This window comes from Palaemon carinicauda, chromosome 43, assembly GCF_036898095.1.
Source record: "Palaemon carinicauda isolate YSFRI2023 chromosome 43, ASM3689809v2, whole genome shotgun sequence".
In the NCBI taxonomy this organism is placed as follows: Eukaryota; Metazoa; Arthropoda; class Malacostraca; order Decapoda; family Palaemonidae; genus Palaemon; species Palaemon carinicauda.
The window spans coordinates 20,187,670-20,213,010 of NC_090767.1; the positions used below are offsets into that span (position 1 = coordinate 20,187,670).

Below are 25,341 nucleotides of genomic sequence, written 5' to 3' on the forward strand. Positions count from 1 at the left end.
ATTATGATATTACCCCCTTCACAAACATTGCACCAATCATATTGAATCTTTGTGTACGAGCATTAAAAACCACTGTTCTCTAGTCTTGGGTACTGCTATAGCCTCTGTACCATGGTCTTCCAATGTCTTGGGTTAGAGTTCTCTTGCTTGAGGGTACACTCGGGCACATTATTCTATCTTATTTCTCTTCCTCTTTCTTAAGTTATTATAGTTTATATATGAAAGATCTATTTTAATGTTGTTACTGTTCTTAAAATATTTTATATTAATTGTTCATTACTTCTCTTTTAGTTTATTTTATTGTTTCTTTTTCTCACTGGGCTATTTTTCCTTGTTGGAGCCCTTGTGGTTATAGCATCCTACTTTTCCAACTAGGGTTGTAGCTTAGCTAATAACAAGAACAATAACAACAACAACAACAACAATAATAATAACAATAATAATAATAGTTGGAATTGAATACTATGGCTGCATCGGCAGAATTCAATTTCTTGTCCAATTTCTCGATTCTATGGACAATTCTCTTTTCAGGGTTGCTACATTCAGCTAGCAAGTTGGCGAAGTTCATCAGGTGGGTGAAGGATACAATTCAGGTTAAGGCTGGATGTAATTAATACAAGTACAAGTAATACTCGAAAATTACAACAGGTAAAGTCAGGAGTGGGTTGCGACGCGTTTCGGAACTGCTTGCTCCGTCTTCAGGCGAGAAGTGAGACTTTGGCTGGATCTGGGTCCTTATATATCCCGGCTCTGGTTTGTAGAGAGGGGCCTCGAATTTTGATTGGCCGAGCGGAGGTTATAGGCTCGGGTGGCTGATGTACGACGAGCTCGGCTCAGCCTCCCAGGCTGAGAGGTAGGAAGGAATCCTGAATCCTGATTGGTCAAGACGCGCGCCGAGCCAACCAAAAAGTCAGGCTGAAGTTAAGAATAGGATAAAAGCAGTCTGGAGGAAGTGGAAAGATGTAGCAGGAGTGATATGGGATAAGAAAATGCCAATCAAGCTAAAGATTAAGACATATAACACTGTGATAAGACCAGCGTTAATATATAAATTAAAAATGTGTGCTCCAAGACGAAAAGAGGAAGGAAAGCTTAAGAGAACCGGTATGAGACTGCTGGGGTCGGTTATGGGAATATCACTGCTTGAGAGGTTGCAAAATGAGGAAATAAGAAGAATGGTAGGTGTAGTAAATATTACCGAGATGATAAGACGTTACGACTGAGATGGTGTGGACATGTGTTGAGAATGGATGGTGGAAAGGGAGCGAGGAGAGCTTAGGAGGAACTTGTTAGCTGGAGAGAGATTGAGAGGGTAACAGAGAACTATGGTTGTAACTTAGCTAGTAATAATGATAAGATTTTTTTTCATATACTTCATAAGGTGAAGGATGATATGGAGAGAAAAGGTTTGGTGAGAGAGGAGGCCTTTGATAAAAGGCATAAAACTACTAGTGTTATTGGGTCCTGTGACTAGCCAGATAGTACCACTGTATTCCTCTCAGTTTTGGATATTTTTCCTTTGCCTACAAATACAAAGAATAGTCTAGCCTATTCTTTACACATTCTCCTCTGTAATCATACACCTGACAACACTAAAATAACCAAAAACTTCTTTTATCTCAAGGGATTAACTACTGCACTGCAATTTAGTGGCTACATTCCTCATAGAAAGGGTAGAAGAGAGACTTTAGTTATGGTAAGCAGCTCTTCTAGGACACGCCAAAATTAATCCACTCTTCTCATAGTCTTGGATAATGCCATAACCTCTGTACTGTGGTCTTCCACTATCTTGGGTTAGAGTTCTCAGGCGTGAGGGTACACTCGGGCACAGTATTCTGTTTCCTTATTTCCTTTCCTCAATGAGCTATTTAGCATGTTGGAGCTCTTGTGCTTATAGCATTCTGTTTTTCCAACTAGGGTTGTATCTTTGCTAGTAATAATGATCACAGAGGGTACATCTGACAACCGATAACTTAACTTACTGATAATGGAGGGGAATTAGAGGCTGATACCGAGAGGAGTATGAAAGTTGGGAGACTGATAATGAAAGAACTGGTAACTGCTTGAAATTTTTATTTCTATTATATCAAACTTGTTACATTTTCTAAGTCAATTATCTACATCAAATAAAAATCACAGCCACATTATAACTACCTTGCCTTCGTTTGCGACGGCATCTGATGCATTTTTCGACTGCAGTACTTTTAGCTGTGGGAGAAAGAGCAGCTGCCATTTTGAAAACAACGGAAAACTAGAAATGTTTGGAGGTCTGGCAAAGAAACTTGTTAAATGCTGAGTCAGCAAAGAAACTTGTTAAATGCTGAGTCAGCAAAGAAACTTGTTAAATGCTGAATCAGCAAAGAAACTTGTTAAATGCTGAGTCAGCTGATCCAAATAATAACAACGAAATGTATCCTGCAATGCACGGCACTCACGGCCAAATAAACGCCGTCGGAGCGGTCGACGTCCGGTTCCTTGCGTCGTGTTAACATCATTGAGCAAGATTTTCTCGGACCGAACGACGACTTTGAAACGGCAAAGAAAACAAGAGCTGAAAATGATTCCACATCTCTGTACAGTATATTACAAAAGAAAAGGGACGTAAAAGTATTAAATAAAATATCTACACATCTTCCGAAGCCAAACTCGGCACCCGAGCTGCTTCCCGAACGATCGTCCGACCAAAAAACTCAAAAATAGAAATCAAAACCCTGACACAAAGTGACATAGCCGAGGGGTTATCTGCTTCCGTGTATTTGAAGACTAAGCCTAATTGCACTTCTAGGATCTATGGTCACCAAGGCCATCGTGTTCATCCCTGCTTCCTTCCTCGTGGAGGAGGATAAGGCATCGTACGTTCACAGCGACCGAGCCTTAGAAGTCGCTGAATATGGCCAGCTCGCCCTCGGAGACGCCCTCGGAGGATCTCCAGTTGTTCTCGGGGTAGTCGTCGAAGTTCCTCGTGTCTCCGTCGTAGCTCACCTTCGGGACGAGTGGCGGCTGAAAAGGGTTGAAGAAAATAAAGATTAATAATAAAATAAAATAGAGTTGGAACATTCATTAATGACATACAATAGGCAGCTAAAGAAAGGGATATCAATCAATAATATGTCGGAAAATTCATGATATAATACAGTACTTTTCAAATATTTTATGTTGTATAATTTAACAATTCATTTTATTCAGGCTTCAAATAATCACTGATAGTTTTTTCTCTTTTAGAAATCTACTTGTTAATTAAAGCTGTTTTGCCCAAATGATTTCACACAGAATTTGTGCTTATTTCCTAACAGTATTTCATCATTTATCCCTTAATTCATTGCTCATTGTTTAGAGAAATTATAAGGCCATTATTCTTAACCTATTGAGAATCAATGAACATTATTTTCTTAGTTGTTTAAGTCTCGTGTTATGTTTACAAAGAGAAGAAGGAGCCACGAGTAATTCCAGGCCCTAAGAAAGTGACTGGTTATTTAGTGTTTTGTAGAGATGTCCCCAAAGACAACACTACTGGACTATGTGGTTGGGACGGGCGTAAACATTCTTATTATAGATGTCCAATCAATTTGATTTATGGGGGGAAATTTCGTTTATATTGGTCTGAAATACGATATTGTGAAGATAGTATTGTACCAACCGTGTGTCGCACGATCGTACATAGTTCATATTATGCTTGTATCTTCGCTCTTCCCTCGCACTAAAAAGAACCAGAATAAACATGTCTGCGTTTCGCCTCTGTAACATTGTCTGTTTTGTGAACATGAAAATTCCTGTTGCCTTGGCTTTTGTATATAAAGGAGAGTGTGCAATAATAAACTAACTCGGTTGTGGGGGGGGGGCAGGAGGAGCGAGTCACTCCTGGGTCACCAATGTGACGGGGCGAGAGAAGGTTGTGACTCAAAGGCAATTTAAGACCAATCAAGTTAGTTTATTATTGAACACTCTCCTTTATATACAAAAGCCAAGTCGACAGGGATTTTCATGTTCACAAAACAGACAATGTTACAGAGGCAAAACGCAGACATGTTTATTCTGGTTCTTTTCAGTGCGAGGGAAGAGCGAAGATACAAGCATAATATGAACTATGTACGATCCTGTGACACACGGTTGGTATAATATACTCTACTGTGTAACACACTAAGGTGAAAGCACCAATACGCAAGTGTGTGATGCAAACCTGAGGGATTCTTACCTTCAATTTTCTTTGGAAGACGTCCTCCCAATCGGTGTTCTTGAAAAATCTGTGTTTTTTGACATCTTCGGCACCATTCTGTCGAGCGAGAGAATCGTGTGGTATTAGCCAATGAGAAACAAGATAGAATTGGAAATGATAATTACTGGTTGTGTTCACTTTTATCCTGACCAATCACAATCAAAATATGAAATCCAGTGATATCAGCTGTTGATATTTACTTTCATCCTGACCAATCACAATCAAAATATGAACTCCAGTGATATCAGCTGTTTATATTTACTTTTTCCTGACCAATCACAATCAAAATATGAAATCCAGTGATATCAACTGTTGAAATTTACTTTTTTCTTGACCAATGACAATCAAAATATGAACTCCAGTGATATCAGCTGTTGATATTTACTTTTCCGGACCAATCACAAGCAAAATACTCCAGTGATATCAACTGTTGATATTTACTTTTCTACTGATCTGACAATATATTTTGCTTCCATTTAATCTTCTATTCTCTACAAACATTTTGATATGAAACAGACCATGAATTGGAAAAAGGAATTTTGAAGTTTGAGAACCAAAGAGGTGAAAAAACCTCCCAAATATCAATCTTTATGACTCGCTTTCAAATGATATCCAAGTTCTTTAATAATACATTACACAAAACTTGATTTACTTCTTAACCAATGCATTACAATAAAACAATGGATTTAGTTCTGTTTTGACGTAGACTGAAACACTGTGGGAATTAGATTCTAGTTTTGAAACGATAAGTTAGAGAAAAGCTCAGTAAGTCTCCTCATACGCGTATTGAAATTCTATTCTTGACGCGTACGATACGTGAATACACACTAGAGTTTCCTCACATCATCCAATACAGTCGCCTAATATTTAAGACTTATTCTGTATCATCTTGATAAACATATTAACTACCCATAGACTCAACTATATCAGTCTGACAAACTCTCAACCGAATAAAGCAAATTCAGCGTATTACCGTTTGGTGCAGTCACTAGTTTTAGACTCTTAACCAATCGAGACGTCGGAGAAATATCGTAAGGTGGATCAATGCATCGTACGTAGATAGAACTCGGAGACTAGGATGAGCAATGAGTGCTTGGCTCGGACTTTAACTTAATGGCTCTGCCTTTAACTTAATGACTCTACCTTTAGCTTAACGACTCTGCCTTTAACTTAATGACTCTGCCTTTAACTCGATGACTCAGCTTATTTTGGCTCTCAAAAAAGACATAGAACTTCTTCCGTACCTGTTTGATACTTGTGACGAACTTTTCCTAACCTCTCATCCAGGGACCTCCAGTTGGATCTACTATCTCTAACTCGGACTTCCTTAATACCTTCCCTCTCAGGCTATCAGTACCTTTCTTCTTCCTCTCCATTACCCCTCTCTATCTATCCTCTCTACCCTGCCTATCATCTGGGAGAAGATGAAGGATCTCTTCAACTCTCCCGATTATGGCTCCTTTATCTCGGTATGCCTTCGCGGACGTCGCGGCTAATAGTGTTGGTATGTCAGCTTCTTGAAGCTCTCACCACAGGTGGAATTCCAGTATTATCTTAACTCGGTTCCTCTCTCAAAAGCTGCGTCGTCAAAACTCTCTAAAGAGGATTCCCTTCACTAGCACACTTTAAGCAAAGTAAGTAGCAATAATGATATTGTACGTACCACCTTCCAACCCACTGTATTCTTTTCCTTGCAATCGAGTCGCAATTGTCTTAGTGCAAGGGATGTTTCTAGTGATGACACCTTGGGCTGCCGTTCATTGGCTTATGAGAACTTCTTCCCAACCGTTCAAAATTAATAAGAAAAATATCATAGATAAACAACCTGGAAATTCAATTAATTTGACCAAATACAAATGAGAGGATTTAACCTAACCCCCCTCACACAACCCACGATGTCTCCATCTACGAAAGCGAGCGTCCTCTCTGAAACGAGACGCGTTGTGGATCCGTACATAGACGGCCGAGTTACCTTCATGTTCCCGAGCCGCTTTGTGCGGTCCTGCGTCAGCAGCTTCTTGAAGAGATCCTTCGCGGTCGCGTCAAGGTGTCTCGGCCACTCGACGCGTCCGCCCAGAATTTTTTCGTAGATGCCGAAGGGGTTGTCGTATATTAGGATGCCTGGAAATAGGACGCAGGTTTAGATAAATGTTCCGCCTTTTCTGTAATAGGATGATTACGTTATTTCATGTCTGAAGAAAGATGATAAAATAGATACAGAAGTCAAAATTAACTATATGAAATTAGAAAATCAAATTTACTAATATTTTGAATCTCTAAGACGACAGGGAAAATATGGATATCCATGGGATGGTTTCTAGATACTTCGCTAGGGGCGCTCGGTGGCACACCTGGCTATCCAATCGGCAATTGGCGCGAGTTTTTCTAATTTTTCTGTCGTGACGTCAGGGACGTAAGCTATATACATACCAGGGAAGTCTTGTGTTTAAAAATGCCAGAGTTCTCTTACTTAGTTAAGTAAACCTCATTTTATTGTATGCTTACAAACAATGGATATAGTTGACACTTAATTGTTCCGACAATATATACAAACCGTGAGACGTTTGTATATCTAGTGGATACTTATGTTTGTTAATACAATATATGCTAACCTTAAGGCCCCTTTTCTACCGTCTAGTGTGACTCTTCCCTGCAGGGGGCAGGAAGCACTAACATTGCCTATGATTAGTGGTAATGACGGATAACGGTAACGTCATTTGTCTCGATGGTCCGGGTGACCATAGAAAAAATTGTCCCAAGGTTAAGGCACCTATGAAAATCCACAGATTACTTTCTAGTAATTCTCTGGTAAACTTCCATCAGGACGACATGGCTTGAGCCCAAAGAAACGGATTTTGAGCGAAGCGAAAAATGACAAATTCGGAGATACTGTAATTTGTATTTTTCCTAACTATACAAACCTTAGCTATTTAATATGGGTTATTACTTTCGGCGTAGCTGAAATGACGAGCCATTAGAATTTTAACGAGGGTTTACTACCCCACCGCTAGTTAGCGGGGGGTAGGGAGGGGTAGCTTGTTACCCCTCCCCCCCTCACACACCTGTGCTGAGCTCACGTTGCTTAGAGGTAGGACTTCACGGGGGACAGGGCTGGCGGGCAAGTTTGATTAAATAGCTAAGGTTTGTATGGTTAGGAAAAATACAAATTACCTACGAATTTGTCATTTGTTCCGTAACTGACATACAAACCACGCTATTTAATATGGGTGACTTAACCCTTAGGTAGGGTGGTAAGTCCCAGCCATTACTGGCTTTTGGCTTTTTGCCCGGGGACTCAGTATCTGACTGTGTCGGCACTCAACGATAAGGAGTCCCTGCACCTCACTAGCCCCTTGCTCTGTGCAAGGGCTGCAGCCTACGTAAGCTGTGTGTGAAGGTTTGAAGTGTGACTCGTCCTAGGAAGTTGACCTGTAGCCTCTTAGAAGGAAACTTTAGGCTAGGACTCCCAATACCACTTCGTCAGGGTATGGGGATGTGACAGTATTATCTTAATACTCTGAACACAAAGAAGCATGGTTTACCTGCAGTGGTTTGAGGTCAGCTGTGCAGAGAACCCAGGATGCTGCTTTTCCCAAGAGAGGGGAGGATGAAGAAAAGAATAAGAGCCAGACATACCTTTTCATTCATGCAGACTAAAACCGGGTAACAATGCCCTCAACCTTCTGCTACTTGCCCACTAAAGAGCCTGAGGTTTAGACCAGCTGTTGTGAAGCCACCACAGGGCCGATAGAGAATGTATCGAGGCTCCTGTGGGTCACGTCCTGCAGGTAGTGGGCTGTGAAGGTCGTTTGACACTTCCAGACCCCAGCTTGAAGGACCTGCGTCACTGAGAAATTTCTCTTGAAGGCCAGGGACGTAGCTACGCCCCTGACATCATGTGCTCTAGGGCGACGTGACGGAGGAGCATCAGGATTCAGGGACAGATGGATCACCCTACGAATCCATGCCGAGATGGTGTTCTTGGTGACGACCCTCTTAATCCTCCCAGTGCTAACAATGCTTGCACCTGGGGACGGACTGTAACCGTTCTTCTGAGATATAACCTCAGACTCCTTACTGGGCACAGTAGGAGAAGGTCTGGGACATCTGTTATAGAACGGAGACCTGAATCCGGAAGGAGTCGAACCAAGCGCCCGGCCCCCCTGATTTGAGTCTTAGCACCAAACCCAGGGACGTGTTTAAACGTTACCTTCCCACCATACCCTTGCATGGGCGATGTCATATGAGACCATGAAGTTCACCGACTCGCTTGGCCGAAGCCAAAGCTAGTAAGAACACCGTCTCCCAAGTTAGGTGGCGTACTGAAGCTTGGCGTAATGGTTCATAGTGAGGTCTCTTAAGAGACCTGAGAACCCGAACCACGTTCCATGGAGGAGGTCTCACATCCGACTGAGGGCAGGTAAGTTCATAAGCTCGTATGAGTAGGGAAAGTTCCAGCGAGGAAGAAAAGGTCATTCCTTTGAGCCTAAGGCTAGACTTAAGGCCGAGCGATAGCCTTTCACCGCCGAGACAGAAAGGCGCCTTTTCTTCCCGAAAATACACGAGGAACTCCGCTATTGCTGGAATAGTGGCATCTAGTGGAGAGATACCCCTTCCAAGATACCAACCACCGAAGACTTTCCACTTTGCCTGGTAGACAGATGCGGATGACTTTCGCAAATGTCCAGACATCCTAATCGCAACTTGTTGCGAAAATCCTCTCTCAGCGAGGAGATGCTGGATAGTCTCCAGGCGTGAAGTCGTAGCGAAGCTACGGCTTTGTGGAAGATGTTGGCATGTGGTTGTCTGAGTAGCTCGTGTCGCGGAGAGAGTTCTCTCGGAAGTTCCGTTACGAGTTGCAGAAGGTCCGGAAACCATTCCGCGTGATGCCATAGCGGAGCTATGAGGGTCATTGAAAGATTGACTGATATTCTGGTCTTGTTGAGCACCCTCCTCATCAGAGAGAACGGGGGAAAGGCGTACACGTCAATGTTGTCCCATCGTTGTTGGGATCAGGGACTGGGGAGCAGTACAGCGGAACCTTGAAGTTCAACGCTGTCGCAAACAGATCCACAGTCGGGGAAACCCCACAAAGTCAGGACTTTGCTGGCTACTAGATGATCCAAAGACCACTCGGTACTCACTATCTGAGACGCTCTGCTCAGACTGTCGGCGAGCACATTCCTCTTGCCTGGAATGAAGCGTGCCGATAGTGGAATCGAGTGGACTTCGGTCCATCTCAGTATCACTACTGTGAGATGGGATAGCTGCTTCGAAAACGTACCTCCTTGCTTGTTGATGTAAGCCACTACTGTGGTGTTGTCGCTCATCACCACCACAGTGACCTGCCAGCTATTGTTGGAACTGCTGAAGGGCCAACAAACCAGCCTTCATCTCTAGATGATTTATATGGAGGCACTTTTCTGATTCTGACCAAAGGCCTGAGGTCCTGTGGTACAGAACGTGGCCCCCCCCCCTTCTTTGAGGCGTCCGAAAACAGCATTAAATCCGGGGGAAGGACAAGAAGATCCACTCCTCTTCATAGGTCCTCGTCTGTCACCCACCACTGGCGGTCCGTCCATTCCGCAGGACCCATAGGGATCATGACGTCCGGGGAATCGCAACCTTGATTCCACCCGGAACTTGAGCCGCCACTGGAGAGATCTCATCCTGAGGCGATCGTTGGGAATTAGACGAGCCAAGGATGAAAGGTGACCAAGGAGACGTATCCACGATTGGGCTGGAAGTTCTTCTCGTCTGAGGAAAGGGCTTGCGACCCCCTTCAGCCTTGCTATCCTGTTGTCTGATGGGAAGGCTTTGTGGAGATTGGTGTTTATAATCATGCCTAGGTAAACCAGTCTTTGAGTGGGTAGCAGAGAGGACTTCTCAAGATTTACCATGATCCCCAGATCCTGGTAAAGTCCTAGAAGTTTGTCTCAGTGTCGAAGAAGGGATGACTCCGAGTCTGCTAGGATCAGCCAGTCATCCAGTTAACGGAGGAGACGGATGCCGATCCTGTGTGCCCACGATGATATTAGGGTGAAACACAGCACCTTGAACTGGTACCCCTTGTTGTTTATGCTGAATCCTAAGTACTTCCTTGAAGACGGATGGACTGGGATCTGGAAGTATGCGTCCTTCAGATACAGTATACACATGAAGTCTTGCGGTTCATTGCAAGTATCACCGTGTTTGCGGTCTCCATGCTGAACGGAGTTTGCTTTAATCTGGACCTCTGCCCTATGGGCCCGCCCCCTTACTGATGCCATGGCAAAAGAGCTAAATGACACCGGATTCGTCCTCAGGGGAGGTAGAGATGTTGTGAACGGGACGCGATATCCCTGACTGATTACGGAAATCGTCCAGGAATCGGCCCCGAGTTGCTGCCACCTGTCTGCGCAACCTTGTAGGCATCCCCCCACTGGCGGACATGCAGGGGGACTGCCAATCCTAGCGTTTGCGGCCTCAGCTGCTCCCTCTAGGATTCTTCCCTCCCCTGGAGGACTTCTTGCCTTTCTTGTCCTTGACCGGAAAGGGCTTAGACACCACTGTCTTCGCTGCCGTTGTCGATTTCATGGTCTTGGTGGGACGTGGCTGCTGGGGTGCTGGAGGTTTATAGGGCTTGAATGTCACAGCCCTATGTAGGAGGGAGTCTTACTGACTTCCTCCACCTCTCAGCAGCCTGCTCCACGTCCTTAGGCTCAAACAAGTTCGTTCCCATAACGGAAGAATGTCTGAGCCTGTAGATTTCGGTGCTAGGGGCCTCTCGGTATTGTCTTGGAGTCCTTCGACTCCCTCCTGGGAGGGATGCAGGACTCCAATGACGACGGAGGCAGTCTCTTCTCCACCCTTATTCGAGAAGACTTTACCGCGCGAGGTGGGGTTTCCCTCAATGGTGTGATGGGGGAACGTCTCACCTCACGTGACTCTCCTGAGGACGGGAAATCCTCGTCCGAAGGGGAGGGAGAAAAGCCTGAGGGGGGAGGGTGCCTGCCTCGAAGACTTACGAGGAGACAGCTTCGTCCTCGGAGAAGTTACCGCGTCCGAAACTCCTCTTTTCCTCTCCAGGGCAGTAAATGCAGCCAAGGATTTGTGGCCCAACTCAGAGAGAACAGGCTTGAAAGCCTGTGCTACCGCTCTGATTAGAGCCCCAAACCAGGGCTGCCGGCTGCGCTGTCAGACACTCCCTCTGGAGGGGGAGTCGCCTGTAAGAAGAAAGAAGATAAGGAAGAAATGTCCCTGGACCTTTCTGGAACCTTCCCCCCTACCGGCAAGCGCGCTGTTCTGCTCTTGCGGGGGGGGGGGGGGAATGCGGTGATGGCGCCCTTACCACGCGTTGTCCTGCAGCCTCGTGCGTGGGAGGGTATTGGCGATTGCGCTTGCGCGATGGAGAATACCCAGGGCTCGCGCGCAGGAAACTGCTGGAGCGCTCGTGCGGGTGAGACTTCATAGTGCGCAGGAATCAGATTGTGTGCAGGATCAGAATGAAGAGCCCATGTGGGCAAAAATAAAAGATCGTCGGCGCGTACTCGTGTACCAGAATGTTGGCACGCGCGTGCGTGGCTATCGTCGGCGCGCGCGTACGAGTTTGTTGGCGCACGCGCGTAAGACCATTGGCGCGCGTGCGCGGAAGACTATCGGCGCGCAAGGGAGACCATCGATACCCGCACGCGGAAAAGATCGTCGGCGCTTGCGCGCGAAAGAAGATCAGCGAGCGCGCGCGCGAAGGTAGAGGTACCCGCGCGTGGACGATCGTCGGTGCTTGCGAGCGTAAGTAGATTGTCGGCACTTGCGTGCGTATGAAGATCGGTGATCGCGCACGCGCGCTAGTAGGTTGATGGGTCAGCTGGCAGGACGATCAGGAACTGAGATGTGCCCTTTGGAAGGGCCAGCATCCGCTGATGGGACCGTAAAAGGTCCGTGTTAGAGTCGAGGACCGAAGTCCAAAGGACCCCGTTGCAGCACAAGGTAGAAGTCACTGGAAATTCTGCTTGATCCTCCGAGGCGGAGTCTCTATGAGAGACCTCTCCCGCGAACGAGAGAGGTGCCCTTCGTAGAAGAGACTTGGGGACACTCGTGATGACGCCCCTTAAAGCCGTTGGATCAGCAAGCTGACCTTATCAGTAGCGATCCTCCCAAGAGGAGTCTCTATGAGTGAGTGGTCTCTCTCGCGAACAAGAGGGGTGACACTTCCTAGAAGAGACTTGAAGACACTCGTGGTGATGCCCCTTAGGGCTGGTGGATCAGCAAGCTGACCTTAGCAGTAGCGATTCTCCGAAGAGAAGTCTCTATGAGTGGCCTCTCTCGCGAACGAGAGAGGTGAACACTTCGTAGAAGACTTGCCAAGACTGTGCTCCACCCCTAAAGGAAGAGAAACTCAGCAAGGAGGGAGAAAAGTCTGGCCGCAGGGCAGCAACAGTAGTCGAAGGCGATGAATTTATTAAGGTATGGGAAGTTCTCCCTCTGAAGGGAGAAAACCTCACACCTGGGGAGGAAACCTCCCTCGAAAGGGAAGTTGTCCAACCCCTGGAGGTGAACCTCCATTAGCGGTCTACGATGATCTGAAGTGCCGGCATGTTGTCACGGGAGTACTTCTAAGAGAAGGGATAACGCCCATGACGACGTCCTCTGAGGGACGGCAGCGACAGCAGAATCCCCAGGCATGAACGGGACAGCTCTGCTTCGTTGGCACTCTTTAGTCGAACGAAGAAAAACTGCATAGTTAACTGGGAAAATAAAATTAAATAATTATTTTAACAGAAATTCCCTAGGGAGGAACTCCAAAGAGGAACCCCGAGGGAAAAACATAAAATAAGAATTAAGTATGCGCCCACCTGATGACATCCACGGGCGAAGGGGGGGGGGGGGGGAATAACTGTAATAAAAACAGAATTATAATTATCTAAATCATCTAAGAATATAATAGTGAGAACCTCTGAACCCCCGAAGGGAAGTGTTCCCCACGGAAAAAGCTGAAAAGTTAAAATACAATTAGATTTCACTAAAAATAATTGAGACAAACAAACGGAATAGCAACCTAACCCGCAACGGGAAAGGAGCTACCGTAATAGTACGTAGTAGTAGTAAAGGTGAACGACCTCGAGTAGAGAGAGACCGTAGTCAATCTAAAAAAAGGCCACATTCCCTTCGCTGAGAATCCAAGTTTCCCGTAGGAAAAGAGGCAAAGCGAAGATAATAGATGAATGAAGAGGGTCCAGGCGATGACGATTCCCCTGCGGTGGCCGAGTTAACGGATATGCTGACAGGAAGACCGATGGACCAGAGAGGGAGAGGTCGTTCCCCACGAAGTGGAACTGTGGTGGCCTTGCTACTACGCAAGTGTTGTTGTGGTACGTCACACACACAGCACAAACACTGAAAAGAAAACTTACTACCTTTCTATACACAAATATATACATAAACATAAAGAATGTTTATATATATATTATAAGTATAAGAAAAAGTAAGTAAAAAGACAAAAAATTAATGGCAGTCCAAAATAGGCGAGGAGAGAGAGAGGAACAACCGTTCTCGCTCCGAGCCAAAAGTGAAGTGAGCTCAAGCACAGGTGTGTGTGTGAGGGGGGGAGGTAGCAAGCTAACCCCCCCTACACCCCCCCCCCCAACTAGCGGTGGGGTAGTAATCCCTCGTTAAAATTTTAATGGCTCGTCATTTCAGCTACGCCGAAAGTAATAACCCCTATTAAATACCACAAATTTTAAGTAATTTGTATTTTTCCTAACAGTACTTACCTTGAACTACTTTCTTAGGGAGTATCTGGGATCTCCTCCCAACCAACCAGAGTTTTGTGTAGGTTACCCTACTCCCGTTTTCTATGAGGGGCAACCTCAGGTGGTGTGATACGCGCCCTGGCGACCTCGGGTCAGAGAGCATGCTTGCTCAGGTCTCGATCTCCAGTAAGTTCTTGATAGCTAGGTTTCTATGAAGTCCAGCGAGGCACTCGGGGAAGGATGGGTGGGCTATTACCCGAAAGTAGTTCGAGGTAAGTACTGTTAGGAAAAATACAAATTACTTAAAATTTGTGATTTGTTCCAACACCCAGTACTTACTTTGAACTACTTTCTTAAGAGACTTATACCTCAGGAGGTGGGAGTGTCCTTCATGACCTAGAGACTAAGAGAAGAATATAAGAGGAACCTAGATAGGAGACTAGGTTCTGCTGACCCCAAGGAAAACACGAGGGAATAAAGAAAACTATGCCAAAAACCCATCTTAGTGTCTAAGTAACTCACCTCTGCAAGAAATCCTAGGAGACATGTCCTTCCAACGATAATGTATCCCATGGCAGTTTCAAGGGACTACTGGAGTCATTTCAGTAAGGGAGCAGGGGAAGGAAGAACAAGGGGGTTAAGGAAGGAACCTGTGTCTCTTGGACTTACTACCCGCGGTTGTCACTGGGGCTACACCTTTAAACCGTTTGGAGCGCGGAAATGACGGGACCTATCGAGAACCCGTCTGGGGACTTCCTCGAGTAGTCCTTCAAGTAGTGAGCTGTGAAGGTCGACTGGCTAGATCAAGTACCTGCCCTCAGGATCTGGCCCACTGCCATATATTTCTCAAATGCCAATGAAGTTCTTAGACCCCTAATGTCATGGGGTCTGGGCTTTCCTGGAAGGGGGACCCCAGCACTACTGTAGGCCCTGATGATCACCTGCCTAGCCAGAAGGAGATAGTATTCTTGGAGACTGGTTTTTTCACTAGTCCCGAGGAGACGAACAGACTCTTGATCTCGGGTCGAAGACTGGCTGTCCTCTCTAAGTATTTTCGTACTGCCCTGACAGGGCACAGCAGCAAGTCCCTCGAGTTGTCCGATCGAGGAATTGCCGGCACTGAGAACCCTTCAAACTTGGGATCCCAAACGGCTGGATTTCGAGTCTTTGCCACGAAGGATGGGACGAACCTGAAGGTAGCCTCACGCCAACCCTTCGAGTGTGATACCTCGTACGACAGTCCGTGCAACTCCCCTACCCGTTTTGCTGATGCCAGAGCTAACAGAAAAACTGTCTTGAGGGTGAGTTCCTTGTCCAAGATGTCTGTTAGGGGTTCGAAGGGAGGTTCTGACAGCCTCTTCAGGACTCTGGCTACGTCCCACAGGGGCACCCTACTGGCTTGAGGGGGGCACGAATGTTCGAAGCTCCTGATGAACATAGAGATATGTCTGGAGGCCCCCAGGTCGATGCCCTTCAGGAGGAAGACTTGACCCAGAGCAGCCCGGACTCCTTTGATGGCTGGGATGGACATGTTTACCTCGTCCCTGAGATAGACTAGGAAGTCCGCTATCTCTGGAACGGAGGCCCTCAATGGTTTGATGCTCCTCGAGACGCACCACTTAGTGAATGTGGCCCAGGTATACTGCAGTTATTGAACGCCTCAGATACCCTGACATCCTTGCTGCCGTTCTCGAAGAATATCCTTCCTTCCTCAGGAAACACTCGATAACCTCCACGCGTGAAGGCGGAGGGACCAAGGGTTCTCGTGGAACCTTTGAAAATGGGGCTGCCTGAGAAGGTCTGGCCTGTCCGGAAGGGGCCAAGGTGGAAGGCACGCCAATTCCTTCAGATCCGCGAACCACTCTCTCTCCGGCCACCAGGGCGCTACCAAAGTCTTCCACAGGTTATCCGCTCGCCTCACCCTGTTGAGGACCTGTCTGAGCATCCCGAAGGGAGGGAAGGCGTAAACGTCGAGGTTGTCCCAAGGGTGCTGGAAGGCGTCCTCGAACGCCGCTTCTGGATCTGGCACAGGAGAACAAAACACGGGGAGCTGTGCATTCAGTCTCGTTGCGAGGAGGTCCAACACTGGTGATCCCCATTTTTGAATGAGGGTCTTGGCCACTTCCGGGTGCAAGGACCACTCGGATCCTACTACTTGACCCATTCTGCTGAGGCCGTCGGCCAGGACGTTTCTCTTCCCTGGAATGAACCTTGCTGAGATCTTGCTCTGTTCCCCTTCGGCCCATTCCAGCAGTCCCAACGTGAGGACGCACAACTCCTTCAATTTTAGTCCTCCTTGTTTCTTTATGTAGGCCACCAATGTGGCATTGTCGCACATCAGTGCCACGGTGTTTCCCTGGAGCTGATGGACGAACTCTAGGCACGCTCTTCGCACTGCCATCATCTCTAGTACGTTTATGTGCTGGTTTTTCTCTTCGTCCGTCCAACTTCCTCTTGCTGTCCTGCCGAGGAGATGGGCACCCCACCCTCCTTGGATGCGTCCGTGAACAGAAGCATCTCCAGAGGGTCGGGTGCGAAGGGCATTCCCTTGAGGGTGTTCGATTTGGTGATCCACCACTCTAGGACCTCCTTCGTCTCCGGGAACACCGGGACCACCTTGTGGGGGGAGTCTCTCTGGTTCCAGGCCTCCTTCAGGTTCCACTGTACTCCCCTGAGTTTGAGTCTCCTCTGGGGGACTAGCTTCTCCAACGACATGAGGTGGCCTATCAGTCTTTGCCAGTCCTTGGCTCTTCTGGGCTGGTCTGACAGGAAGGGCCGGAGGATCTGGTCCAAGTTGTCCAGTCTCTCCGCGGAAGGGAAAGCTCTCGCCAACCGGGAGTCCAGGACCATTCCAAGGTAGGTCATCCTGGTGGAGGGTATCAGTTGGGACCTCTCTAGGTTGATGATGATACCAAGGACGTTGCAGAACCGAAGGAGCTTCGCACCTTGTTTCCTCAGTACTTCCCCTGAGGCTGAAAGCAACAACCAGTCGTCCAGGTACCGAATCAGGCGGCTGCCCTGTTCGTGTGCCCAGGCTGAGACTGTTGTGAAGACCCTCGTGAAGACCTGAGGGGCTGTGGACAGACCGAAGCAGAGGGTCTTGAACTGCAATGCTTGGGCACCCCATTTTACCCTTAGGTACTTCCTGCTGGAGGGGTGAACAGGGATTTGGAAGTACGCGTCCTTGAGGTCTATGGACATCATGAAGTCCCCCTCCCTCAAGGCCGCTAGGACCGACTTCGGGGTGTCCATCTTGAAGTCGGTCTTGCACACAAACTTGTTGAGGGCTGAGAGGTCTATGATTGGTCTCCAGCCCCCTGTCGCTTTCTCCACCAGGAAGAGTCTGCTGTAGAACGCCGGGCCCGGGTTCTTGACTGGTTCTATCGCCCCTATCGCCAGCATCGCAGAGACCTCCTCTTGTAGGGCCGTCCTTCTCAAGGGGTCCTTGGGTGCCAACCACTCTGCCTGTTGATCTGGCATTAGAGGTGGGGGGTCTGCCAGGAAGGGCATCCTGTAACCTTCTTTCAGGACTGCTACGGTCCACGGATCTGCTCCGTGGTCTCTCCATGCTTGCCAAGAATGTTTGAGGCATCCCCCCACCTGAGGCTTCGGCAGGAGTAGGGGGCCTCTCTCCCTATCTCCTTCTAGAGGCGCGGCCTGAACGACCTCTTCTGGCTGCTGCGTAGAAAGGTCTGAAGGATGATTGCGTTGTAGACGTTCCTCTACGGGAGGGCTGAGAAGCCTGCGGCCACGCCGTAGTAGGGGTGTCTCTCCTGGGTTGACTAGGTGAGGCACGAGGAGGATGGGAGGCATCGGAGGGCGCCCTTCTATGGGTAGGTCTTCTCGCTGGAGGGGGTCTGGAGTCTCCCGTATCCTTCAGCTTTCTGACCCTCTCTACCGTCTCTTCCACTGCCTTCAGGGGGAAAACTGGGTCATCCCACAGGGGTAGGCTCCTCAGGGACCTCGCTTCTCTGTCGGGGAGCCTCCTTACGAGCTTGTTGAGCACCGTATCCCTTTTTCGCAGAACCCAATTGGCGGCCTGCGCGATTGATTGATAGGAGAGAAACTTTGGGGCTTTACCTCCCAAGCTAATCAGCTCCTTCAGCAAGGCCTGGTTCTCTGGGATAGTGAGGTCGTAGGAGGACTGGAAATCTACCAGCGTGGAGGCCCACCAATCCAGCCAGGAGGAGACGTTCACCAGGTCCTTGGCTATCTCCTCCATCATGGCAGCTTCTGAAGGGGAGAAACAGATCGGGGAGGTAGTAGCCCTCTCTTCAGCTGCTCCTTGCCCCAGGGTGGCGATTGCAGGTTCCACAGTACAGGGACCCGCGCGATGCCCTTCAGGAAGGTAAAATCTGCTCTGGGATTTTAGGCCTTGAAGAAGCTTGGAAGAACTCTGGGTCTTGGGGGCTTCTGCATGGTTGGCCACGATCTTGTCGACGTGGGCCCTACCCAGCCTAACATCCCTAGACAAAGGCAGGGCTAGCGAGGGTCTCTGCTGCACCGGGGCATCCACCAGCCTGCTGAGGCTCGAGAGCCAGACTTCGTTGGAGGAGGGCTCGGGTTCGTCCAGCCTGTGATGCCTGCGAATGAGTCCTATCACCCTCCTGTAGGCCGAAACTTCTGCTGCTGAACCTTCCCCGTTGTCGTCCATTTCTTCCATAGGACGTTCAGCTGCCTGTGACGGAGGTCGCCGTGCGGGGGAGAGGAAACATCTTGGACTGGCCCAACTTCGGTGGCTCAGGGCGTAGGACGGGCATCGCCGTTGGGACGGAAGCCTCCGTCCTGGACCTATCCCTGCTTACAGAGGTCCAGATAGATGCGGGCTTGCTCGTCGAAGGGAGTTGCTTGTCTCATTCCTGCCTACTCGACATTGACTTGGAGGTCGGAACGCGGCTGGCAGACCGAAGGGGTGACTCTCTCTGCTGGGCGGATGGAGTCGGAACCTTCACGGAATTATGCCTGTCCGCTGGGACCTGAATAGACGACTCCCTCCGTCGATCGTATCTGCCGCTGGATACGTACCTTCCTGGTGAGCGAGCCCTTGGGAGCCAGTTCGAGGGGACTGGAACTGCTGACATCTCTATCAGTTTGCTACGAGGGATGACGACCCATTCTTCCCCCGGGGAGACACTTCTAAACTTCCTCCTGGGGGATCTAGAGCACCTACCCCCGTGGCGGGATCTAGAGCGGGAGCGAGACCGAGAACATCTCCTGCGGGACCTCTCACAACGTCTCCTATGGTCCCTCGGGGCTCCGTCTTCCGAGGATCAAAAGTAGGCTTTGACCGAGAAGCCCGACGACTTGCATGTTCTCACCAGCGGGCCCGACTCGTGCCGCGTTGTAGCTGGGTCCACGCGTCGCTCGATGGAAGAAGAGGGTTGCAGGAAGACGGACGGAAACGTAGCTGAAGGCGATGGCAGGGAGCATGGGAGTTCCTCAATGGGGGACCAGGTTTCAAAACCTTTCTCCATCCCCAACGGAGACCTGAAGGGCGTCTTCGGCAGCGCCCACGCGAGGGAGTCCGACGGCGGCGAGTCTTCCTTCTCGGCGGAACCCTCGGCTGCGGAAGCACCTGAAAAACACGCCCACAAGGCGGGAGAAGAGGTAGGCACAGTTTTTCCCCACATAGGATCATCTGAGGAGACGGGCCCTGCTTGCACCAGGGTTGCGTCCCTCGAACACACTCCCGTTCCTCCCTGAGGCCCCTCACTTGCCTGGAATGATGCCACAACGCCACTATCCCGTAAATAAAACTCCTGGGGAAGGGCCACAAGCCTCTTCCCTGCAACTGACTTACCTCGTCCCCTACTCTGGGTAGGGGAAGGCGGCAGCGAGGGTCTGTCTGACGCAACGCCCGGCGAAGCAAGAGGAGAAGAGACGCTCGGCTTCTTAGGTGATCTCTTCGACGCCTTCTTCTTTTTGGTGCCATAACGCACCCACTGCACCTCGTTCCAGGACTCGCACTCCGGACACGTGGCTGTTGGGGAACACACGCTGCCCCTACACGAAGAACACAAGGAGTGCGGGTCAACTTCAAGTTTTGACAGGAAAGCACCACACGATTTACCGGCCATAGGCCCAGGACAACGGCGGGAATGCTCCATTACGCACTAGTAAAGCATCTTGAGACACAGGAACACGAGGGAAAGGATAAGGGGGAACACAAAGGTACCACGTGGGAACAGCGTGAGACACAAAGGGGTCGGGGACACAAAGGGTCGCACTGGATAAGGAGAGCGACGAGATGTTATCGCGACGCGACCAGAGAACTTACTGGGGATTGAGACCTGAGCAAGCATGCTCTCTGACACGGGGTCGCCTCAGGGCGCGTATCACATCACCTGAGGTTGCCCCTCATAGAAAACAAGAGTAGGGTAAACTACACAAAACTCTGGTCGGTTGGGAGGAGAACCCAGATACTCCTAAGAAAGTAGTTCGAGGTAAGTACTCGGTGTTGGAACAAAGCGTGGTTTGTATGTCAGTTACGGAACAATTTATTTTTACAATAATTTACTTGAATAAATCTAAACACAGTTTTATTTGTCTTAGATAATAATAATAATAATATTATGGCTACAAAGATAAAAATCATATCTTGCAAAATTTATTCCTCATTCATAAGAGTTGGGTGTTGGGGCCAGGAGAGCCCTTCAGTGCCAAGGTCCCACTGGGAGAAAACATTGTAAGTAGAGTGATAGTTAAGATGGAAGAAAGGCAGCAAGAATGGGGTCAGGTAGAAGGCTAAAGAGAGAGAGAGAGAGAGAGAGAGAGAGAGAGAGAGAGAGAGAGAGAGAGAGAGAGAGAGAGAGAGAGAGAGAGAGAGAGAGTGAGAGAGATATGCCTCACCATTGCAACATTCAAAAAGGAACATGTCCGCAGTGTTGATGAGAAAACAGGTCTTGTCCCCGCCACCATCACTGACCACGACGCATTCAAGTCTACATTGACCTTTCGTCTTGCAACACCTAATGATTACTACCTGGAAGAGAAGAGGGAAAATGAACGAGTGTTGCCATATCAGGATCTGGAAGAGTCTTAGGTTTATCTTAAAGTTAAGACCTGAAATACAATGAGAACGATTTGCTAAACGAAACTCCTGGTAGACCTGTTTTGCTTCAATACCTTTCCTGTTGTACACTGAAATTGAGCTAAAATGTTTTATACACACTTTTAAATATAAAATATGATTTATTAATATACTTATTTTTCGTAACGTATTTAAGAATTCTATTATATCTTTAGTATGATACATTCTAATATTCTATTGTTTCTAAGTAAAATTCTAAATTTATATACAGAACTCTTTAATTAGCTTAGGAATAACTATAGAAAATATCAGTTAAAATTTAACAAATCAAACAAGGTTTTTGCCAGTTTGCAACTGACATGCAAGACCTCTTGGAGACGAAAGCATCGAAAGGAAAGCAAAAGAACTTGCTCTAACAAAGCAGACAGTTAGAACACGTAGAGGAAATCTCTCTCCTGATGTATCTCGGCAACTGAAAGACCTCGTCCATCTTTCAGTTTCTTGTCTTAAGCTTTAGACGAATCAGCTGAAGTATGTGTTGTAGTCCAGTTATGCATTTTCTTAAGAATTGATGATAATCATATTATCTTTGATGGGAATGTGGATCTATTCTCGTAAGAAGACAGAGCGCAGCCCGGCACTCGTAAGCATATGAGGTAATGCTCTTTGCTCATAAGAACACAAAACACAGCCCCGTATTCGTAAGCAGGTGAGACAATGCTCTATGCTCATAAGAACACAGAACACAGCCCGGTACTCGTAAGCACGTGAGGCAATGCTCTGCTTTCAATCACGAAAAATGACGATAGATCCTAGGAAGCGCAGGAAGACAAGGGGGAAGGATCCGTGACTACCATCTCTCTACTTGGTGCACCCCAGTACCAGAAGAGACAACCAGGAGACTGGTCCTGCTCTCGATGAGACATACCATATGAAGATTACCTCTCCCCTTATAGCAGGAAGATGTGTAAACTTACCCTCAATTGCTTGAGGAGTTGGAGTTGAGTCCAGAAGGACCGATCACCTGCAACCAGTGCAAGAGCAGAAAATAACCCAGAATGTACCAGTTAGCAGCGCTGACTGTTTTTCGCTCCCTCCCGAAGAAGAGCAATCGTTAAATTCCAAGGAACTGTACGGAAAGGTCTTCATAGGCGACATTCCTCTTCCTGAAAAAAAAATGTCCGACGAAGAGAAAGGAGAAGGAGGAGAAGGAGGAGAGGAAGAAGAGGAGGGAGAGAAAACTCCTAGTTCCCCTTGCCAACGGGGAGTAAATTACAACAGGTTCTTTGCAAAAACACAAAACATCTACACTGGAGTTTTGTCGCAAGGGAGCACAGGGACTTTTATACACAGGAGTAACACCCAGGGACATCCTAACAGTGTCAAGCACTCCTTCCAGACAATAAGTGCAAAATAAGCACATTGGAACAAATGAACACTCAGGCCAAAAAGGGTAACTCCCTCACGAAGGCACACTACCACCGAGCGAGTCGAATTATGGTTTGAGAAGTTCATCATCTTCCTCATAGAAAGAACATGAATGAACTCCTCAGAAGGGGAACTGTAAGTCACGCCCTTAGCAAAGGTACGCAACAGATTGAGAACCAAAGGTTTGTATCTTCAAAGGAATTAAAGTCTCTTCGCCAAATGCTTACCTTTCGGTGTGTTTCCACTCTCACAGAGAGAGGGGTAATGCATAGCAAAAAGAGAAAACCCAATACTTATCACAAAGGAAAGTAAGGAAAGGTCCAGCTGTAGGAAGATGAGAGCAGTACATACGTACATACTGGTTGCTGTCGAAGAAATGAGTGACGGGATACTTGCTAACGACTCAGAGGCCATTTCAGCCTAGCTGAAGACATCCTCTTCATTAAATGATGAAGAGTTTATATCAGCATAGGAACAGAGACACTATTACTAACTATGGCTATTCCTAGCAGAAACTCCATACCAGCAATACTTCATGAATTCTTGATATAAAAAATCTACCCTTCATATAACATTTACTTTTGAATTTACCTTTCATTGGATTAGATGTGGATCAAGTTCACACTGCTCCCACAGAGGAAAATCCTTGCGGCCAAGATGATCGGATAATCAACCATCGCATCCAACCCACTCATCCTCAAAATGAACGGACAGTGACGATATGGTACCGCTGTACAGATCAGGGTCATGACCCTTGTCTTCTGAAAGAAAAATGTATGTATGAGTTGACATTACCAAAATAAAAAAAACCAAAGCGTGTCTAAACAATGCATAGTCTTTAATCACAAAATATAAATTCAATATAAAAATCGAAGATTGTTTCACAAAACATCTTTGATCAAGAGGAAGAAATGAATAAAGGGCAAATTGGCCCACAGATTTTAAGGATTAATTCTATGAATATCACAAATTTTAAGTAATTTGTATTTTTCCTAACAGTATTTACCTCGAACTACTTTCTTAGGAGGATCTGGGATCCCTCATTCTACCGACCAAGACTATTGCGCAGTTCCCCCTCTCTCCGCTACCTTGTCGGGGCGCTCCGGGGCGGAAGGATACTCCCCCTGGGGCGACCCGGGGTCAGCGCATGAGGTTGCGCTCGTTAGATCGCCAGTAAGCGTATGTTTAAGTCCTCCTCGAACCCCTGTAGGATACTCGGGGTAGGATGGGTGGGCCATAACCCGAAAGTAGTTCGAGGTAAGTACCGTTAGGAAAAATACAAGTTACTTAAAATTTGTGATTTGTTCCAACATGGAGTACTTACCTCGAACTACTTTCTTAGGAGACTTATACCTTAGGAGGAGGGAGTGGCTTACAGTTCGGAATATTTCGAAACATCCTGGGGCCCATGACCTAGATAGGAGGCTAGGTCTAGATTGTCCAGGGAGAGGTAGGAGAGTAGGGGAATGCACGCAAAAGTCTACCTTATGTACAACTCACCTCTAATTATAATCCAGACATGGTGTGCCTCAATGTACCCCTCTCACCTGGAAGGGGGATATGAAAAAGGATGGGATAAAGGAAAGGGGGGTAGCAAGGAAGGGGGGAGAGTAAGGAGGAACCTGTGTCATTTACGATTACTTCCCACGGGCTACCCGGGGCCCAAACCACTAAACTTGTTGCATGGCCGAAATGACCGGCCCAATGGAGAAAGCATCCAGGGACTTTCTTGTACAGTCCTTCAGGTAATGGGCTGTAAACGTGGACTGTCTAGCCCAAGTGCCTGCCCTTAAGATTTGGCCCACCGCCATGTTAGTGTCAAAGGCCAAGGATGTGCTAAGGCCCCTAATATCATGGGGTCTCGGGGTCCCAGGCACCATGGAGCCATCACTCTCGTAGGCCCTCTTCATAGCCTGCCTAAGCCAGAAGGATATAGTATTTTTGGACACTGCCTTCTTGACTGGACCTGTGGAAACGAACAAACTCTTGATGGCCGGTCTGAGTTTGGATGTCCTACCGAGGTATTTCCTGATAGTTCTTACCGGGCACAAACGCAGGTCTTCCGGGTTGTCCGAGCGCGGAATCGCTGGGATGGAGAATTCTTCGAACCTGGGATCCGCAACTGCAGGGTTCTGGGTCTTCGCCACGAACTCTGGTAAGAACTTAACATGTCCTTCTACCCTTTCGAGTGTGAAACCTCGAAGGACAACCCGTGGAGCTCGCTCACCCGTTTGGCCGAGGCAAGGGCTAACAAGAAGACTGCCTTGAGGGTGAGGTCCTTGTCCAGAATGTCTTTAAGCGGTTCGAAGGGGGGCCTCGAGAGAGCCCTAAGAACCTTGGCCATATCCCACTGAGGGACCCTCGAGGAGTGAGGGTCACAAGTTTGTTCAAAACTTCTGATCAGCATGGAGATGTGGCGGGAAGTGCCTAGATTGATGCCCTTGAGTTGGAAAACCTAACCCAGCACCGCACGGACTCCTTTGATGGCTGGAATGGATACTCCCTTGTCATCCCGTAAATGGACTAGGAAGTCTGCGATATTGTGGACCGAAGCTTCTAAGGGCCGCAGATTCTGAGTAGCACACCACCTAACGAACGTTGCCCACTTAGCTTGGTATACGACGCATGAGGATTTCAGGAGATATCCCGACATCCTGTCAGCAGTCTTATCTGAGAAGCCTTCCCTTCTTAGCAGTCGCTTGATAACCTCCAAGCGTGAAGCTTCAGGCCTTGGGGGTTTTCGTGTAGCCTTTGGAAGTGAAGCTGACTTAGAAGGTCTTCTCTTGTCGGCAGGGGCCAAGGAGGAAGGGTGGCCAGTTCCTGAAGATCCGTGAACCACTCCCTCTCTGGCCACCAGGGCGCTACCAAAGTCATCTTTGTGGACTTGGCTTGTCTCAGCCTGTTGAGAACCTGCCTGATGATCCCGAAGGAGGGAAATA

General features: G+C 47.8%; 2 protein-coding genes across 25 annotated transcripts in view; both read right to left on the bottom strand.

The window, feature by feature from the left end:
• The window catches only part of LOC137633427 (uncharacterized), a 257,530-nt gene that overhangs the window by 52,595 nt on the left and 179,594 nt on the right, over positions 1-25,341 (bottom strand). The window lies entirely within an intron of this gene.
• Positions 2,095-25,341, bottom strand: part of LOC137633436 (cAMP-dependent protein kinase catalytic subunit PRKX-like) — a 44,570-nt gene continuing 21,323 nt past the window's right edge. For all 4 annotated transcript variants that reach the window (XM_068365736.1, XM_068365733.1, XM_068365734.1 and 1 more), the window contains 5 exons: positions 22,994-23,163; positions 20,794-20,926; positions 6,186-6,334; positions 4,193-4,270; positions 2,095-3,000 (listed from right to left, as the gene is read on the bottom strand). In XM_068365736.1, coding sequence (XP_068221837.1) covers positions 2,875-3,000; positions 4,193-4,270; positions 6,186-6,334; positions 20,794-20,818 — 378 coding nt within the window. In that variant the 5' untranslated portion in view covers positions 20,819-20,926; positions 22,994-23,163 and the 3' untranslated portion in view covers positions 2,095-2,874. The remainder of the gene's footprint in view (positions 3,001-4,192; positions 4,271-6,185; positions 6,335-20,793; positions 20,927-22,993; positions 23,164-25,341) is intronic.